The sequence below is a fragment of the Pygocentrus nattereri genome, chromosome 6 (genome assembly GCF_015220715.1).
Source record: "Pygocentrus nattereri isolate fPygNat1 chromosome 6, fPygNat1.pri, whole genome shotgun sequence".
Lineage (NCBI taxonomy): Eukaryota > Metazoa > Chordata > Actinopteri > Characiformes > Serrasalmidae > Pygocentrus > Pygocentrus nattereri.
The window spans coordinates 22,973,585-22,995,187 of NC_051216.1; the positions used below are offsets into that span (position 1 = coordinate 22,973,585).

The 21,603-nt window shown below is 38.5% G+C and overlaps 1 protein-coding gene across 4 annotated transcripts in view; it reads right to left on the bottom strand.

Moving 5' to 3' along the window:
- The window catches only part of kalrna (kalirin RhoGEF kinase a), a 210,285-nt gene that overhangs the window by 26,444 nt on the left and 162,238 nt on the right, over positions 1-21,603 (bottom strand). For 3 of the 4 annotated variants that reach the window (XM_017692407.2, XM_017692406.2, XM_037539083.1), the window contains one exon: positions 13,326-13,572. In XM_017692407.2, the coding sequence (XP_017547896.1) occupies positions 13,326-13,572 (247 nt within the window). Of the gene's footprint in view, positions 1-6,913; positions 7,111-13,325; positions 13,573-21,603 lie in introns of those variants that run through there. The other variant, XM_037539084.1, reaches the window with a different exon arrangement.

A 21,603-nucleotide genomic window follows, 5' to 3' on the forward strand; every position in this document is an offset into this window, starting at 1 on the left:
TATAGACTCAAAAGAGTTAAAACATCACTGTGGCCAAGTCAATATGCATATTGACTACACCAATCCTTCAATCTGCAACAGAAATGCACTATAACTGACTAATGTATTATAGATAAGATTAAACATTTGTTTGTTTTTATGCCAGTCTTGCTCTGTGAGTTGAGGTTTACAGATATATTATATAAAAGCTCCACCAACCTATACAGTAAGACTGTAAACTAATTCTTAGCTAATTCTAATCCTAATTAAACTAATTATTAGCAAACTAAGAATTGAGCATTTCTTCTATTTTTAGAAGAGGAAAAAGGAATAAAAGTCGACTGCCCAAAACTGACTTTATACGTTTCTGAATCTTATACATAAATGAATCATTTTTGATAAAAAAGGGTGTAGACAAGTTACACATATTACAGAAAATGACTATGCTAGTAGAATAACTGAGTCATCCTTCCCTTGACATTAGACAGTTAAGATTAGGCTAATTTAGGTGTGTGCTGACACAAGTTCCATGTGCTTCAGTATATGACCACTCAGGGCTGAACAACTAGTAGCCTGATGTTAGTATGTTATTATGAATGGAATCAACAACCCAACTCAACAATCAAACAATAGTATAAATAATATAAAATAGTATCTATTGTTGACCTGATGTCAAACACTACATTCCTTGATTCACTCTGGCACACTACCAGTGACTTAATCTTATTTAACCAGGTTTTGATCGGTGCATTACATAATTACAAATTATCTCACCAGAAACATACTAATTTGATTAGGGGGAACAAGCTAAACACTAAAAAGTAAACTGTTGAAAGTATAAATATTACTTGTGTTAATATGACTGACCTTAAATCTAAAAACTCACCTTAAAATGAAATCTGAAAACACACACACACACACATATATATATACATACATACATACATATACATATACACACACAGACACACACACACACACACACACACACACACACACACATATATATACATATACACATATACATATACACACACAGACACACACACATATACATATATACACACACACACACACACACACACACACACTATATGTTTTATACACATGGCCAATCATGGCCATAGATTACTTAAAACACTCTTATTAAAATAGCTTTAATGTCAAACCGATTTGCATGCCTTCCATGTGAGTATGTTGACTGTTCAATCTTTTAAGTTTGCTGGTGTTCTGTTTCCTCAGAACTAGGTGCTTAGCTACATTTGTGGTTGGAAAAGCTGGTTGGATTTATATGAAGCATTCTGCTTGATATGTACACAGTCTTGTTACATTCAAAGCACTTCATCTTTTACTGACTGACTGCTTGACTGCCTCAATTGCTCTTAGCAAGCTAAAAACACTCCACAAGAGGTACCAATTAGCAGTCAAATAGTTTTCTATGCTTCATAAGAACAGGGCTTTGGATCAGTGTCCCTGTGCGTCCTTATTAAAGTACTTTTGTTTTGGATTAAGTGGGATGATGATGCACTGCTCTCAACAATAGGCCATAACCCTCCCACCCCCATCCAGTTCCACAACGTTGTTGTGGAGGCAGGGCTGGTTCTACTGGAATAGTCTCCAAGACAATCCTTCTTAACAGGAAAGGAAACCATGACAAAGCTGTATAGGACTTAGAGATCGACAGTTGTCTATGTCTCTCTGAAAATGATGGAACAGCTGGTCACTAAATACCAGCACAAATCCTGGAAACTATTCCTTCAAGCTTCACTCCAAAATTTATTTCAAAACCATGTCTTCTGTTTAGAGGAATCTATCAGAATGTATAGTTATTGTGCTCATTAGGCTTATACGGTGGTGTGTTCATTAGTAACATGAGCATTTTGGATCAGACGGCCTGCGTTGCTGCTGTAATGGCTTACTTATTAAAGGAAATGACCTTGTGAGGCATCATGAGGACGCTCACAGCAAAACCATCCAAACACAAGTCTGACCACACTAATCACCACTTATGACACCTGAAGAGAGAGAAAACAAGTTCAGACATATACATGCACACATGAATGTATACCAATTTTTTTATTTTCCAAATCTGCAAGCCATAACAACAAAACATACGCATTAGCCCCCCTACTGCACTATTACGTTTGTGCTGGATCAATGTAATGGTCTGTCAAAACATGAGGGGATAAGAACACAGACTCTTCACAACGCCACCCTGTGTGTGTGTATGCTAGGACACAGAGGCTCTCTCATTGTCCTCACAAACTGTGCTATCTGAGGTCTGCTTCACCATGCTTCAATTTTTTAGTGTGTTTTAGTATGCACTTCAGGCTGTTGTGGTCAAACACGAGTGACGCACACTGACGGCAGCAGAAGGTCTTGTGAGAGTATGCGGATAGGAGACTGGCTCTGATAAGTAGCGTTTAAGTGCTATGCTTTGTAAACAGACAGACACACACACACACACACTGATGCACACAGATTCCCAGACACCCAGTTCATTCAAAAAACAAAATTGTGATTTTAAAAATATAACCTGTTATATTTTCCCATACCAATCTTAACTACTTCAGAGGAACGTTTAAAATAAGATAAAATAATTCCCACAATGGGGAAATTCTCAGTGTTTCAGCAGCAAAGGATTTAGCAATGCAATCAGGAAAAAGAAAAGTAGTAACAGGAAGAGTAGTAACAAGATTTTTACAGATTTTTACTATATAGACAATATATATAATAGTAAAAATTAAAAAATAAGATAAAAAATATAAACTCCTTCACAAAAAATAACGATATAAAGGATTTTAAATAAAAAGGATTGATTTAATGGGTATTGAAAAAATTCTCTTAGACTGACAATTTTGGCAACTTTGATAGACAGGATTCACTAAAAGGAAAACACCCCATCTTTCACGTCAGCCTATCTTTCCTCTTTTGTTTTTTTTCCCCTCAATGCACACACCCTCATGATTAGCAGAAACCGTGACTAGAACCAGTAGAGCAGGTCCAGTTGTGCTTTCTCGGATTCTCTGCCGTAGATGGCTGTGATACCATCAGGTTTCCAATTCTCGATTCAAATTCTAGCAGTAAGACTCAACTCTCCTAGGCAGACATGCCACTTTGGAGTCCTTTGCATCAAAAAAAGAAAGCCATCTTCAATCCAAGTCAAAGATTGTATTCAAGAGCCAATTTTTACATACGCTAGAAACTACAAATGGCTGCAAGATTCAAGAAACTAGGGTAGCCCGAACAACTTTTTACAGGCTTTGAACAGTATTTTCATATCTGAGTACATGTGCGCAAAATCACCTGTAAAAACAATAATATTTACATACAATAATTTAGCATATTTCTACGTATGATACTGCAGTTCCAGTCAGTAGTAACAATATATTAATTGTATATACTGGTAGAAGTGCAATGAACTGAAATCAGACCATATATAAGGCTTGGATAAAGATCAAAATGCTAAAATATTTGAGATGATTAATCAAGATTGGTGTGGCTCCACTGCATAGCAGGCTATTATCGCAAATTCTGCACTGAGAATTTCTTATCATCAAATAATTTAAAGTGCCAGTGCATGTAATTTGTCAGCTATTTTAGCTTCGATGGGTATGTGGAAAGCAGTGCAGTTATTTTTGCACTCTGAGATGACACCAGCCATGAATTTATGACGCTAAACCAGCTATTATTTTTATAAGATGTCCCAGATATCAACAATAACGGTTCTATCTAAAGACCATTAATTAAATCTGTTGTATTTTACGCTACAGTTTATGGCTTCAGAAAGAAAATCTTGAATTAATGAATGCCAATCTAATGAATAAATTCAGGTCAGCCCTACATATTTAGGTTGACATTAGTTTTCATGCTTAATAACTGTATCCAGCTATTGTGCTATTTTCTTTGATGGCACATTAAGGCTCCACCGCACTGTGACATCATTGCCCTCAGAAACAGCTTCTGCTTGAAGTGGCTATCAGCAGCTGGATAGCTAAGTGGTAAAAATACCAAGGATAGTTTGGTTGCATAGCAACCCCCAAAAATCCTGGAGAAACTGACTACCACAGCTTGCGGACTGAGGAGGAGGTGAGATGACCTTAAGATACTGGCCTTCTGTCCAAACAGCAAAGGAGATCTTTTAAAAAGTGAAAAATGAACTGGAAAACATGGTGACATACAAGTTGAGTTGCTTATGAAGAAAAATAAGACGTTTCATGCAAGCTGCACTGTAATACTTGTGATATGATGTGGTATTTCAAAATAAATTTTACACTATTATGAAATGGACAGAGTCTGCAAAGGTAAAATTCATGATATTAAATATAATGGCTGTAAGATCGTTCGGTGCCAAATCACTTGGACACTCTGATAAGGGGAGCCAAAATGCTTTGTGGCTGATTTCACAGATTAGATGTTTATTTAGAGCTTCGATGATTTAAACTGTAAAAAAATAAAAGCGATATAGAAACTGGACTTAACCCGTACACATCATTGCACAGATGAGAGAATGATGAGAGAATGATGAGAGAGAGAGAGAGAGAGAGCGCAACCAGACTGACTGGTATTAAACTGATCCTATATTCATATGGCCTACTTAACTGTGGGTGCCTTTTATTAAAGCACCATTAATAAAAAAAGACTTTTCTGTTCAAGCATCACCCAAAAGGGTCCCCAGGATAAATCCATTCAGGAAGAAAGGTTGGCATTAATTAAGTCTGGCTGTTGTCACAGAGACAACTCTCAGTGGACATCCTGACATAAAGACAGAATGAGCCCTTCTGTGTGTAAGCGCCAGATGTACTTGTGTATCTGCCACTTGGCCTGTTGAGTCCGCTCAATGGCATTCCTGTAATGCCTACTAAATGCTCTACATATTTCTAAACACAACAGTCCTTCCTGTGGGAGTGAGCTAGTGAAAAACTTTTTTCATGTTCATCACTCAATTTGCTTCCTCATACTTACAGCCTTACACAAACTCCAGTAACGCTGCATTCCAAACACATAAGAAAGCACATTTCTGTGAAACTGGGCCAGGGGAGTTTTGCTGAGCTTGCACAGGTGTAAACTATAAGCTGCTTAGAGAGCCATTGCTATCATGTTGGCTCCGTGTTTAAAAAGAAAGGATGAAGAAAGGATAAGAAAGAAAGAAAAGCCCCCATGTTCTCACGTAATTCTTCTGTTTTTACCCTCGCCCTCTGAGTCGTCTTCAAAGAGAATTGCTATAATGCGACAGATGAAAAGGGATTTAGGCTAATTTGGTCTTCAAAGACTGCGGCGATACTCAGCACCAACCATGGACAGGCAACTGGGAAATGCGAGATCAAGCCATTTGAAGAAATTATGCAGCTAACACAATGTAAAATGCATTTCATCAGTAAAATTACATTATCAACTAGAAGAATACAGTGACATATTTACCATATCTATTGCATTGGTAAACATAGAGCACCCAGACTAAAGCAACGAAATCAAGTCTTCTGAAAAGTTCTTGCACAATGTATGTGTTAAAAGAAACGCCGGAGGGGATAAGCAGAAGGATTGTGTGAATTTCCAAGGGACTATAACAGTTTTGGACTGATCACTGTGAACTAAACCCACACTAATAAACTCACAAACTATTAACATCACAAATATGTCTACATTTGTAGTGATTTTGGTGATAAATCAGTGCCCCTTCATCAAGTGGTACAGACTCAGTTTGCTCATTGTAATTGGTCAGTACACAAGTCTTGCAGAGAGTGTATACACTATTATAGCTAGCCTATTAGATTTGGGCAGGAACATGAATATTGTGCTGTTAGACAAGAGGATGAATTTTTGCACTGTTGATCATCCATCCATCCATCCATTTTCTAAGCCGCTTCTCCGTCAGGGTCGCGGGGGGATGCTGGAGCCTATTGATCAATGAAGCCATTTTGATTCACTAGGTGGTCAGCTTGGTTATATCTTTAAAGCAAATAAATAATAGCAGCTAATGAAGATTTTAGAAAAAAAAAAATTAGTCAACTTAGTTAACTAGCCACTTACTTGGCTATTAGTTGGTTGGCAATGTAAATTGCAGTATCTTTGCTTTTATACATCAAGGACCACAATGGAAATATGTCTTGGACTATATTGTATTATCCTTGACAAACACGCTGAGATGTTAATTCCTGCTTAATTGTGTGTGTGGTAGAAAAAATAGAGTTACGAGCAAGTTACAAATCATGAAACTCCTGGTTTCAACTCTGGATCTGCTCAAATGCAGAAGAATTTTTGAAATGATCTTCCAAAATGACTTTTAACTTTGCTCCATATTCCCCACCACTATACCTGAGGCTAACACCATGATCTTATGACAGAGGCTGCTGCTGTTCATCTCCGCTATCTCACTGCTGAGGGAGACTTCCTGAGTTAATCGGTAATGAGAGAGCACTTTAGCCCACTTTAGAGCCAAGCAGGAGTACTTTACTTCTATCATCAACTCACACAGACACACACATACACAAACACAAATCAACTCATAGTTCTCTGAACTGAGCTGTAAATACTAGATCCAAAGCATGACTTTGTTATAAATGTTATAAGAGCAGTTCCTTCATAATTGTAGAATTACAGTTGATACTGAGTTTCTAAAGGACAGAAAAAAATATTATATAAGCAAAAAGAACTGGCTGTATGACATTAGCTAGTCCAGTGGTCAATCTGTCTAGTCAACTTGTAACTCATGAAAGTGTCAGCTGCTGTTTACTCTGTATAAACATTACATGACAAATTGACTAGTAGAAATGGTCTGAAAATACTTGTTACATTAAATTCCACTTAGGTTGGGAATGTCAGACCCGTTTACCTGGAAAGGCATACCAGCACATTTCACGCACACATTTCCCAGACTGAAAGCTCTTTCCCAAAACCAGCCCGAAAAAAAAAAAAAGAGATCAGCAAAACGCACCTGATACATTACAGCAGCAACAGCAACATTTTGATATAATCCAACTACAGCATGAGCAAATGCATCTCCCACTCTTCATGCTTCCTCAGGGGCTCATGGCTCAGCAGAAAGCCCAGAGAGAGGGAAATATTGGAGAGAGAGAAAGAGACAGAGACAGAAAAGAGAGGGTGCGAGCGAGAGAGATTGAAAGAAAGAGAGATTCCCGCTCCGCAGTGACGGCAGTATAATCACTGAGTTACTGCTCCAAGTTCACGCTGCACCCTTCCACAACAGAGAGCAGAGGGAGGAGGGGCAACAAACACACAAACCCACACACATTCACACAGAGCAGAAACAGCCTCTTCGTCACACACACTGGATTATAAAGACAGATTCAAATTACATTCTGGCCTGTGACAAAGGCTCTACTGACGACTCCAGACTTGGCAATCTAAGGAGCCTACTCTAAACTCTTACAGTCAAACAGTGTGGCTAGTGGCGTGCCTCCCTGCTTGATGCACACATTCCTTAGCAGATAACATGAAACTGGGTTACTACAATATATCTTAAAAATAAAAGTGCTAACAGGGTTCTTTGGCATGATGCCATTGAACAGGGGAGCCTTAAATGATCCTCAAATGGCCAGTGAGGTTACAGGTTTTCATTCCAGCCAAGCAGGAGCTCACCTGATCAACTGTTTGAAAGCTTTACAAAACATGACGAATCAGGAGTGCTCTTACTTGGCAAGAATAAAAAGCAGCAGACACACCAGCCTTTTACAGATAAGAGTGGACACTCGCACCAAAAAAGAACCACTTTTGGTTCCCTAAAGAACCTTTCAATTAGGGGTGGGCAACATCGCTTTTGTGATAAATTACATCACAATATGCTTTAGTCTTTCATAGGTATCATCAGTACTTCTAGAACACTGACCAATGTTTCATTAGAAAGAGAATATATCTAGTCCTGTTGGATATTTGGATTGGATATAGAGCAGTGCACTATGCGCTGAATGAAAAATAGCAGCCATGTGCCATTACTGATGCAGAGTGTTGGTGAGTGTCAAATATATTGATATATATTATGCATTGTGAAAATGTCTCTTAAGTTTTACAATACTGTTTCACCTGCATCTACACCTTCACCTGAGTGTTTTTTTAAGAACCATCCATCGAAGGATTCTTTAGGGTGAACATACATTTCTGTCCCTTCCAGTAACCAGTAACATTTGCATAACCCTAAAGGAATGCAAAGACTATCATTTCAAAACACAGAGAATAAATTCCTGTGCAAGTTTCATGTGTCAAACATACCTGTGAAAGGTTATGATTAGCAATGACAAGGCAGGATAATATTTGCACCATCATATACATATGCAAAGAATCCAACAGGCAATGGCATAAGAAAAACAGAAAAGCTATACTCCTACTATAAGATATTTGCATGAGAGATGTTAGAACAGGGAAGGCTGACCCTGTGGTATCCTCAGTTTGCCAGTGTCCAGCAGAGAGTGGCTGAAACTTGCCATGTAGGCCAGATTTTACACGCAAAAATACAGCAGTCCCCACCAAGTGCTCTGCACTGGCCTAGATAAGAGTGCACACACAAACAGAAGGTAAACTGCCACTGGCTATACAGAAGGAGCAATGCAAGAAGCTACTGTTACAATTAGGCCATCTCTCAGCAAGTAGGCCTAAACTATAGCATCTGATCAAAGCAGTTTACAAAGTTTATTGTAGTTGAACTTCCATTGTACTCAACTTAGGAGACAACAACCCAAACTTTCTGGAACTCAAGAACCATGAGTGGTAATTGGGCTTCATGTATACAAGCATCCAGACACACCTTCTCATTAGTAAATTCAGCTAATTTGACATAGGCATTCAATTGCAGCTTGTATAATCTCTGTATTATCTCTGTATTAAACCACTGGCAATAGAATAGGCCACCATGCCCAGTGCCTAAGGATTTATAGCAATGTTCCGACATATAGTGCAAAGCCTTCCCAGAAGAGTAGAAGCTGTTACTACTCTTGACTTCAATGTTGCACAAGCAGGTATCTAGAAACTTTTGACACATAGTGTATTTGAAAGTGTAAATCAGGCCAAACTGCCATTACACACAGACACATAGATGAGACAGAGTGGAAAAGCATATCAAAGACAGAAAAAGTTTGTAAGGCACAGTGATGCATACATTCTGCTGGAATATACTATTGTGTCCAGGTCTGACGGTGAACTGCATAATACGCACAGCATTTCCATGGCGATGCAGGTTATTTAGGCGTATTTTTATTATTTCCATACTGGATAGCAGCATGGTTTGCATTTGTCTGGGGAAAGATAACACTTGCTGTGCTCGGGGGAAAGATGCCTGAATGTGGAAAGCGTGTTGCTTAGGGAAATTAGATTATTCCTAAAATAAACATGGTAGAAAACTGCACAGCACAGGCTGTCCTATGTGCCTGATGTCATACTGCAGCAAAAGAATTGCATATAAATGAAGCATAAGGACTTAGATTTGTTCCCTTTAAAAGTAAGCTAAGCTAAGCTAAGGTACAATACATTTGCAGATAACATCATGATTGCATTACCATAATTACAGTGCAAAGACCACAGGCCATGATTTAACAGCACAATCTTTACTGTGAGAGATTCCTGATCTACTCCTCAGGGCCGCCCCGAGTTCAGGTTTATGGGGCAGCACTGAAGCCAGCATGAGGTATAGTTTAAGAGACCACAAAATGAGAAAAGGGAAATGGATGAGGGAACTTCCATTATTTGGCATTTCACCCAACATATGTGTGCCAATTATAACTCCAACAAATTCTGACTAAACACATTTGCAGTAGTTTCACTTGTCCTGTTTAAATGACTTAGGATGACAAACTGTAGCAAGCATTCCTTATGAAAACAAAGAGCCATTGAAAGCATGAGTGATGCTGTTCTTAGAAACTGAGAGCTATGAAAGAGGAAGTAGTGCAAAGTGAATTCACAGGAGGCAGAGGAACACCCTCTTTAACTCCTCACTCTTAACTCTTTTATTAAAAATAGTGAGGTAAATTCAGTTTTGCATGATATGGCCCCAAGCTGACTTGGCTGTCATGATATGGCCCCAGGCTTTGCTGATCTGGCTGTGATAAGGATTTAAAAGTTTCTGAAAAAGCTGCTCATTCTCAAATTTCTGAGTGCGGTGTAAATCAGTCTCTGCAGTGACAGAATTAGACACACTTTCAGCGGATGCTTTAGGCCGATTCCCACTAAATGGAGGAAACACTGCCCCACAGAGACAGGAAGCTCCCCTGTACAATAGAAAGAAATTCCACCGAGACACATACACAGTATGAGGGAGCTGACCACCTATTGTCCTATGGCCACTAAGAAATAACACACAAAAATATCTGCAAAAAAATCTGCAAAGTGCAGGAAGATGTGTGTTACATATCGACATAGTGAAAGTGTCTCACAGTGATATTGGTTTTCAGTTTCAGTGATATTCGATTGATACTGATACATCAAAATGTCTGTAAAACAAGGACGCCTCTGTTGTCATGCAGTTTGTTTTTGGCTTTTTTAATTCAAGTTTGCACACTTTATTGAATGTATCCAAAGCAGTACTGCAGTGTACGTCATGTGCCAAGTGTTTCAGATTGTTTCCAGAAAAAATAAAAAATATTAAAAATACAAGAAAATGAAAGTGTTTCTATCCTGGAAATGTGGTTTCTTCACAATACACTTACAATACGGTGTATGGCTTTGGTGTAATAAGAGAAGAATAAAAGCTGGTGTTAAAAAGGATCCACATCCTACATGGTTTTTTTTTTTTTTTACTTTTTTCCCCCTTGAGATCAGCCTATAATGTTTGTGTGGCTTTGCGTACCAAAAACTTGTAAAAGTTGTAATAAATTTTTACAGGACCATTTTCCAACCTCTCTTTACCTCTTAAAATAAAAAAGGGTGTTTGTGTTACTATGACTTAAAGACTGAGATATTTCAATGACTGACAAAACTGCACTGTCTTATTCAAAAAGCAGTCTGGGATGAAACGTGAATGGGCAGGGTTAAACTGCTGTAGGCTTAAAAGGCAGATTTATGCGCATTGTTTTTGTTTTTGTGACATCATTAAAAAAACAAAAACAAAAAAAAAAAACAATGAATTCAAATGAATTCAGGGTAATTTCCACACATGAATCATATGGAATGTGAAGGGAAATTTGTGTTTTAAAAATGTGACTAAAACGTTTACATAATAAATCTTTTTTTTTCTTTTTTTCATGATATGGGACCTTTAAGGCAAGCATAAAATAGTCCACTCAAAACAAGCTATTTTAGCTTTTTAAGACATTCTGAGAGTGGGACCTCCTCCATGTGCACATTATATACCAGAGTACAACAACACTACCCAGCACAAATTAGTGATGCCTGCATTAATGATGGAGAATGATGAATGTTAGCACTACTGTCAGCCCCATTCAGTTATACTGCACAGACAGAAAGACAAAATGAAGGAAGGATGGGGGGTTCTTAAGCATCATGACGCTCAGATACAGATGACTCTCACTCAGATGAAGTCTAAGAGCTAATTTCTGAACAACGCTGAGTGCTCCTGAGAGGGACGTGCTAATGTAGAGCTAAAGGTCAAGTGCTCTTCAGAGGCTATGCTCATTCAGCCATAACAAGTGGAATCTCTAACTTAGTTGGTTGTCGCCCCCTAGGGGAACTGAAGCAAGCTCTCTTTTTACAAAAGAGCGGAAATAATCAATGAAGAGATGTATATTTATATTTATAAATGATATAATGATTTTAAGAGTTAATGAACAGATATTCAGTAAACTGCTGGGCAGAAAAGAAGGACTTTTTAATCAAAGAGCTAATATCAAATAGTCCCATTCCTACATGTTTCTTCCATTTGTTCCAAGATTCACTTGTAATGTTTGTGTGGTTTTGCTCACTAAAACAGATTAAATACATTTTTACATGCCCATTTCCAACCCTACTTTATCCCTAAGAATTCAACAGATTGAATTCTGTTTATGTTACTGTGACTTTAAGACTGATAAATGTAAATGACCACTGTTCTAACTGGCTGTCCTGTATTGTGCTTCATTCAAAAAGTAGCCTGGGCTGAAACTATCCTCATAACTTCAGTGGGAATAAGCAGAGATGAACTGTTGTAGGCTAATTAGGTTGTTGCATGTAAATGTGTAAAACAACAAATTTAATGGACTGGGGAGCAAATAGCATGTTTCAAAATTTTTGCAATGTTTACTGTATAATCCATGTTAATGTATAATCCATAAAAAGTGGTTTGCCCTTTCATGACATGATGCCATTAATTATCATTTGAAATGCCAGCTGCCCTTTACATTCTGAAAAACACTTCATGATAAATGGACCAACAGAAGTGCAAAATTACTGATAAAATATATAAACTTTTGCGAATATAACTTGCATTAAAGAATAAAATTTTCTTATATGAACTTACATAAAAGTTAAAAATGCTTTCCTTAACAATTTCTAAATAATATTTTGGAGATACTAGGTTTTGTTACAACAGAAGTAAAATCAAGAAATTTAGAATTAGTGTGTTTACATGCACTCAATAATCTGACAACTGCAGAAAACCAGATTTTGTCAGTAATTTGTTCAACATATTTACATGCACTTGGGTTTTCAGATAATGGGGAATCTCCAGTTCTACGTGAATCAGACAATAATCAGATTTCTGCTTTGCAAGCCACCAATAAACTCACAGAATAAGACGTGACATAATTGCAATGTACAACTCAAACATCTAGACATATTTTAAAACATCAATCACTTTAGCTGATAATATAAATATACATTATCATGTAGTTGGTAGCATGTAGCATGTAGTTGGTTTCATCATTGTTCCAAAAGTTTTTTGTCATCTCGCAGGTGCTGTGTTAAATGCTGCTTGTTGTTTTTGGGACATTGCTCTGTTTACGCACATATGCAGACTAAGACATATAAAAGAAATCAGAGTAAGAATATATATGCACTGAAAAACCTGACTGTTGAGCCAAAATCCAGCTTTCTAATCAGATTTCTAGGCCTTAATCCAATCTAAGAAATTGGAATACATAACCACTTGAACAATTAGATAACTGCCAAAATCCAATTAAGACTGGATTAGTGCTTGTAAACATGCTCATTAAAAGCTGTTCTGAATGTCACACAATGAGTCAAAAAATCACAGTCATTGGCTTTTCTTATTTATAACTTATTTTCAGCCTGACTTTCTTTAATGCACTGTAACCTGATTTCAGCACTTCAACACTGGCACCTGGAACCAGTAACTGAGTATTTGATTATCCATGTGATCTCACTTGAAGGTTATTTCTCAAAAATGGAATACCTGCAATAGTTTCTGACTAAATGAGGAGGAATGTACCATTGGCGATGGTTCTTACCTTTGCCTGCAGGAAAGAAGCAGTCCATCTCTACGCTGCTGCGGGAGTGGGAGATACAGAGAGTTCCGCTGGGCACCAGGCCCTCCTGCGGCGGGCTCTTGTCTGTGGTGCGGACCAAACACCATCCTGGACGCTCGCTGGGCCTCTCCAGCAGCTCCACTGTCTGACCAGTCTGTACACTGAGCTCAGACGAACAACCGGCCACAAAGTCCTGCAGCACCACTGTCAGCTCACACCCACCTGAGAGCTGCAGAGAGAGAGAGAGAGAGGGAAGAAGGCAGATATGACCATGATGATGAATGAAGAGATTGAAAAAGAACAGAACAATGAGATCTGCTCCACAAGGCAGCACCTTTTATTATTATTATGCACTTTCCAACAGAAAACGAACAGAAATGCTTGTGCAATCATTAGTCTCGCATTGCACTGCAGTCAAAATTATACAAATATACACACAGGTCTGATGCAGTCATTCATCAGCACAGCCCAGATTACTAAGTGGCCACTGAGCAAGAGAACCATTTCTGACGGAGCTTATTTCATAACAAATCAGATTTTTATCTTTCAGTTAAATAATATGGTTCATTAACAAATGCTACATTCAGGTACTAAGTGACATTAACAAGTGACTGCTCACCCCCTTTGAGGAATCATGAAATCTGAAATTCTTTCAAGTCTTTAATTTGAATTTAGTGAGCAGGAAGAAAGGCAGAAGTGCTTCAGAATTCTGAAACTCATAGGACAGCTCTTATTTCCTCATGCGTGAGTGAGTGTGCTTGACAAACAGCTGCTTTCACTTTCACTTCATAAAGAGAATGAAAAAAGAGAGGCACTCCCGTCACATACAGGGAAACAAAAATGTCAGAGAGTTTCAAGTTTCAGTCTCAGTCACATACAGTGGTGTGAAAAAGTGTTTGCCCCCTTCCTCATTTCCTGTTTTTTTGCATGTTTGTCACACTTAAGTGTTTCGGAACATCAAACCAATTTAAACAATAGTCAAGGACAACACAAGTAAACACAAAATGCAATTTGTAAATGAAGGTGTTTATTATTAAAGGAGAAAAAAAATCCAAACCATCATGGCCCTGTGTGAAAAAGTGATTGCCCCCTAAACCTAATAACTGGTTGGGCCACCCTTTGCAGCAACAACTGCAACCAAGCGTTTGCGATAACTTGCAATGAGTCTTTTACAGCATTCTGGAGGAATTTTGGCCCACTCATCTTTGCAGAATTGTTCTAATTCAGTTACATTAGTGGGTTTATGAGCATGAACGGCCTTTTTAAGGTCATACCACAACATCTCGATAGGATTCAGGTCAGGACTTTGGCTAGGCCACTCCAAAGTCTTCATTTTGTTTTTCTTCAGCCATTCAGTGGTGGACTTGCTGGTGTGTTTAGAATCATTGTCCTGCTGCAGAACCCAAGTTCGTTTCAGCTTGAGTTCACGAACAGATGGTCGGACATTCTCCTTCAGGATCTTTTGGTAGACAGCAGAATTCATAGTTCCATTTATCACAGCAAGTCTTCCAGGTCCTGACGCAGCAAAACAGCCCCAGACCATCACACTACCACCACCATATTTTACTGTTGGTATAATGTTCTTTTTCTGAAATGCAGTGTTCCTTTTACGCCAGATGTAATGGGACACACACCTTCCAAAGAGTTCCACTTTTGTCTCATCGGTCCACAGAATGTTTTCCCAAAAGTGTTGGGGATCATCAAGATGTGATTTGGAAAAATTGAGATGAGCTTTAATGTTCTTTTTGCTCAGCAGTGGTTTTCTTCTTGGAACTCTGCCATGTAGGCCATTTTTGCCCAGTCTTTTTCTGATGGTGGAGGCATGAACGCTGACCTTAACTGAGGCAAGTGAGGCCTGCAGTTCTTTGGACGTTGTTGTGGGGTCTTTTGTGACCTCTTGGATGAGTCGTCGCTGCACTCTTGGGGTAATTTTGGGCGGCCGGCCACTCCTGGGAAGGTTCACCACTGTTCCATGTCTTCGCCATTTGTGGATAATGGCTCTCACTGAGGTTTGCTGGATTCCCAAAGCTTTGGAAATGGCTTTATAACCCTTTCCAGACTGATAGATCTCAATTACCTTCTTTCTCAATTGTTCCTGAATTTCTTTGGATCTCGGCATGATGTGTAGCTTTTAAGGATCTTTTGATGGACTTTACTGTGTCAGGCAGCTCCTATTTAAGTGATGTCTTGATTGAGAACAGGTGTGGCAATAATCAGGCCTGGGTGTGGCTAGAGAAATTGAACTCCGGTGTTAAAAACCACAGTTATAGTATGTTTTAACGAGGGAGGCAATCACTTTTTCACACAGGGCCATGATGGTTTGGATTTTTTTTCTCCTTTAATAATAAACACATTCATTTACAAATTGCATTTTGTGTTTACTTGTGTTGTCCTTGACTATTGTTTAAATTGGTTTGATGTTCCGAAACACTTAAGTGTGACAAACATGCAAAAAAACAGGAAATGAGGAAGGGGGCAAACACTTTTTCACACCACTGTATATACACACACACACACACACACTTCGATGTATTGAGTACAGCACATTGTCTCAGGTACATTTGGACTTTGGCACAAGCACTGAGGGAAGTCATTCCTGGCCAAATCAGTAAGACACCTTTGAACTCCAAATTGCTGCAATTCGCTGCTACAAATTTCATTTTTCTTGGCATGCAATGAAACTTCTCTTCAATAAAGGATGTGATTCACATGCCAATCTTGCTGATATGACATGTACTAACCTTTAATTCACCAGCTTTTTATACAGAGTAAATGGTGTTGAAAATGTATTCATAAAAGAGGGGTGAAAATTTGTTTAAGAATCTTCATGTAATGATTCAGTGCATCAAGGAACTTCACATTTGACCATCCTTTAGTTTGAAATGATAATTCTGGTGTAATGTAGATTATGCTTACAAATACACTGAACAAACAAATGAGACTTATGGAACTTGTTATACAGCGGTAGACTGTAAGCAATAAAACAATTGGACTTTTATGTCTGAAAATTGCCAGAGAATTTTTTTTTTATGGCCCAAATCTTTACCGGATATTATTATAAACAATTACAAACAAATCTAAGATTCCAAAATTGATTCAGATGAATCATGTCCTTGAGACTGAAGCATTTTAAGTTGTAGAAATTATAATGTGTCATATACTTAAATATAGGTTACATTATCTCTCTGTCCTGTGTGTATGCTCTCTCTCTCCACACACACGCACACGCACACACACACACACACACACACACACACACACACACACACACACACACACAGCATAAAGATAAAAAATGGAACACTCTCCTGTGCTAAGCTGAGACCACCTGCTGCTATCCCTGCCTGTTCCCTCTTGCTTTCCAGGCTGTTCATTAGGCAGTATTTAGTTGATTGAAGGTTAAGAATTAGGGGGATTTAATCTCCCTATGACTTCATGAAAGAAATCTCTCATGATCTGAGAATCTATTTGCCTGCTGTTAGATCTCCACCACAATACCAAAGAACTTAATTTGACCTGTACTCCTCCACAGAGCTTTCAGCACAGCTGATCTTCACAGCAAAAATATAACAGATGTTCTGTTGGCTTAGTACAAAGATTTTCTTTAGTATAAGTTAGAGAAGCATTATTGAACAAAGTATAATAATTTGCTATGGTACAAACTCTGGGCTGGTCCCAGCTGACCTAGGGATAATGACAAAAAGCTATTGAGAGAATCTAATTGATGTTGCTTCATAAAAGATGAATATGAGTATAACATACAACTATTAAATGCTGTCAGAAGCAGACACTGGCAAAGACCTTTTATAGCACAACAAACAATAAATGTTACGCATTATTTCTTATATGAATTATTTCAATATAAGACAAAACCAGGACTTTCAAATGAGTTATTTTCACATTCATGATTCAAAAGAATCCGATTCTAAAGCAGAGACATCCACTGCAGTGTTTTATCAATACACAACGGTGTCCAAAGTTCAGTGAAACTACTGCTACAATTAAGAAAAAAGGGCTTGAGCATCACATTGGTACAGTAACCGGAAGTAATACCGGTGATAACATCACATTTATTTAAGCTGTATTGGACTTTTTTTCGGTGTAAATAAATAAAAGAAACAGAAGATATTCCAAGTCTATTAATATATAGTGAAATTATTTCACCGTGATGATTTTGGTGACTGATGATGAGTGAAAATTTTCCACACTATTCCATCTCTACTCTGAGTGCTGACTAGCAGCTTCTGAATTGAACGTATAAACAGAGCTGTCTGAGCCACATGATTGCAGAGAAAGTCATTGCACACTCTATGCGGAGTTTAGCTAGCCAGCATGTGCTTTTCCCACCTGTGGAATCCATCAGAGATCAGCCAGACAATCCAGTCCTGTCCTCCTTCACCACACCTGCACTTAATTACATATACAGTACACATAAAGGCCTGTAACGTTATCTATGTTTATTACAGAGTGGAGAGAGAGGGCACTATATAGATATGTGCTGAAAAGCAGAAAACTCAACAGTCAAGCTCACACTCTCTGTTCATTGTATAAGGATAACAAGTTGATATATTTTTTTTAAATAACTGATGATAAATGAGAAAAAAAAGTTGTCATCAACAGAAACCAAAACCAAGTTCTAGCACTCTCTCTCGCATGATGCTTTCGTTGTTAATTTTATGTGTAATTTTTGTGAAGTTTTGCTGTTTGAGATTAAAAAATGTAAACTCTGAAATGAGAACAGAATCACTGACAGCTGATGCTGATATGCTGTCATTTCACAGCTGTTAATTATCAGTTAGCAAAGCAGAGTATCTAAAACTATTGGAGTAAAAAAAAAAAAAAAAATTATATATATATATATATATATATATATATATAAATAATAGTTTCAGCCAATATAATTGGTTATCCAAATTTTCAGCTGCTTAAAATCAGTATCAGTCACATGACTTTAATGCAGTTTCTGGCCTACTTCTAACATAATATGATGTGTTATGTTGGAGGTACTTAGTACACTTTACAGTTCATCGTAATAGCATATGAAAAACTCTAAGAACGCAAGAGAACGTCTACCTATGATGGGACAAAAACAACTTTACCACAGGGGCTAATAAACAGGACTGAAGGAAAAAAAGGCCATGAGGACAGTTTTGGGAAAGAAATTAAGAGAAATCATTTAGACAAGCTGAAAAGAGCAACACTACCACCAAATATCTCATCACTGAAACCCTGAAAGCAATTCATACAATTGAAGAAATAAGCTATTTGCCTGTTCCATCAATCAGGGTGTCATACTAGCTGTTTTATTACTTTTCATGAAGAACACCACCACCACCATAAACAGGTACACAGAGTCCACTGAACTGTGACTGAGCCAATTGTGTAGCAACAATAAATACTACAGGATGTGACATCATGTAAGCTTGGTAAGAGAACACACAGCATCTGCTTCACATGGAGAAGGAACTGGGACAGGTAGTGTTGTTCAGACACCTACAATTACACTCGGATGTGAAGCACTAGGCTAGACCTGATTCAATTTCCAGGGAATTATATAAGTGACAAATACAAAAAACAGCCTCAGCTACACACTGCAAAAGGCCCAGACTCCAAAGCAGCATCTGCTCTATTGCTCCTCTACTCCACGTGGCAAAACAGAAAGAAACCAAGCTCACTCCCAACTGCCAGTGCCTGGGTCCATCTCCAGTTACAGCTGTAGCATCACGACTGGCATAAATAAGACAGGGTCTTGCTCTCTGCTGTTGCTAAAGAAAACAACCAAGAGCATTTTTAATGTTTAACTGCAGGGGTAAGTCTTTCTTAAAAGCACATTGTGATTAGACATTTAAGTTGTTTTTTTTTTTTTTTGTTTTTGTTTGCTTGTATTTCCCCCAAAAGTATCCAGAATCCCACACCCATGACATTTTTGTGGGGGCAAGATGTCAAGGAAAATGGCAATACGGAAGTGAATTAAACTTATTTTAATTTACAGCATACTGCATACACTGTTACTAAGAGAGTGTAATTATGTTTCACCAAACGTAGCGGTTTTTTCGCAAGGCCACCAAAAATATTGCCTTTACTACTTGAACAGAAATTTAAACCTTTTTAGGAGGAATGTGAATAATACAAACATCAGAGTTAAACTTTAAGTAAAAGCTCAGCAGAAGCCCAAATAAATTATTTTTTTGCATGTTATTAGCTAACTTTTCTCCCTTTTTGGTTGTTGTTTACAATAAACAGATTACATAGATTATCAGTGCTTCAAAGGCAATACTTCCAGCAGACATCCATGAAAGGTTGTTATTACTGAGGGGAAATCTTCAGAGGGAAGTGCAAGAACGACAAAGCCTGTGGAACTTCAAAACCATCAAACCATGAGCTCTTTTCTCAGGGTAACACTGTGCTGGGCATCACCGGAAGAGATCTTCAAGAATGGCCTTATTAAAAATTAATATTACTTCTGCCAACCAAGATGGCACTTATACAGTCTTTGGACCAAAGGGCAAGGGCTCAAGTCCCTTCTGTGCATGTACTTGCAGACACCCCCTCTAATTGGTGAATGCAGCTACTTTAAGGTGCACTGATGGTGGACACAGGCATTTGATTACACATAGCTTGTATAATCTTCATAAAAAAGCATCAATAATAGAATTGTACTCTCTACAGCAGCTGCACATGAGTATAAAGTGTCAGCTACAAAGAATAAAACTCTCCAGCATTGGGGTATGGAACAGTATAATTGCATTCTCTGGAGTGATGGAGCTCCATCCGGTGCCTTTGGGATGAGTTGGAGTGGTGTTTATGATCCACAACTAATCACCCATCATCAGCACCTGATCTCACTAATGCACTTCTGTCTGAATGCAATCAAATCCTCACAGTCATGTTCTAATACCTAGTCTAAAGCCTTCCCAGAAGACTAGAGGCTGTTGCTGCAGCAGAGGAGGGAAAAACTCTATTCAAACACTTGATTTTAGAAGACTGGATGAACAGGCGTCTACAAACTTTCAGATTAGCGTATCTTCTACAAACAGGATGGTATGTATTTACTGGTGTAGGTGGAAGTGAACTGGAGCACCAATTCTCACTGAAAAAAACACCTGAAATTAAGTTTCAGTTCACTGAAATGCTGCAAAAATGACATGTCTGTTTCCAGACTGTTCCAGTCAGACATGTGTTTGTGTATGAGCATGTCTGTGTTTCTGCCTGAGTAATGACAGGCTGAACAACCAAAAGTGGGAACAGTGATTGCTGGTAGAGCTGATCTTGAAGGACACAGTGTTGATCCCACACCAATTCAACAGTCACTGGCTGTTTTCATGGAAAAGATGGCTTTTCATGTAGTTGTCTAGGTCAAGTAAAATGCTACCCAAACAAAATAGCACATGAAATAGCCAAGCATGGTGCATGATATTGTGAAATTGCACATGTCACACTAGCCATCCACAAACTGGTCAACCACAAACTGGTTTTCCATTGTGATCCTATGCTGTCAGTTGTGACTTTTACAGTCCAAACATAAGCACTGACCATACTACACCATGACCACAGCAGCAGAGTACATCTACCCACTAATGTCAGACTTTCTTCACTTCACAAGGGAAGCAGTTTCAGAAAGGTCAGAGGGGTGAAACATTGCGAGAGTTAAGGTCAGTGTTCAAAAATTTTTGTCCTTCTCTCTGTCCGTCTGTTTCCTTCTCTCTCCCTCCATCTGCTGGAGTATCAGGTCTCATCAGTGAGGGGGAGGAAGGACATGTTGCTAGGTGATTTTTGGTGTCAGACATACAAATTCCCACATCGGAAAAGGACACACGCGTCAGATGACACTAGATCTGTGAAGTTCGTGGCACAGGGGCTCTTTGTCATGGAGATCAGAGGCTTTGGAGAGGTTTCGCCCTCTCCCTCTCTATCACATTTAAGCCCTGTGTGTTTATATGTTTCAGCTCAGAGTGTAGGTTGCTACCAGAGTATGCTAGCACAAAGTGGGCTACAGCCAATGACAATATTTAGACATAAGTCATGCTAAGTCGTATGTCAGCTCCTTGGGGTGTTCCACAAAGCAGGATTTCTCAGTTAGCCAGAAAAAATGAACCCCAAAATTGAGGCTAGTCCAGCCCTTCAGCCCTTCTCATATTGGACAGACTTGACTTTGGGCTTAAGTCCTCAGGCTAAACTGAGAAATCCTGCTTTGTGAAAAAGCCTGATCTTTAAACCTGCTAATGTTCTGACACTATGGACCCTTATACAACAACAAATA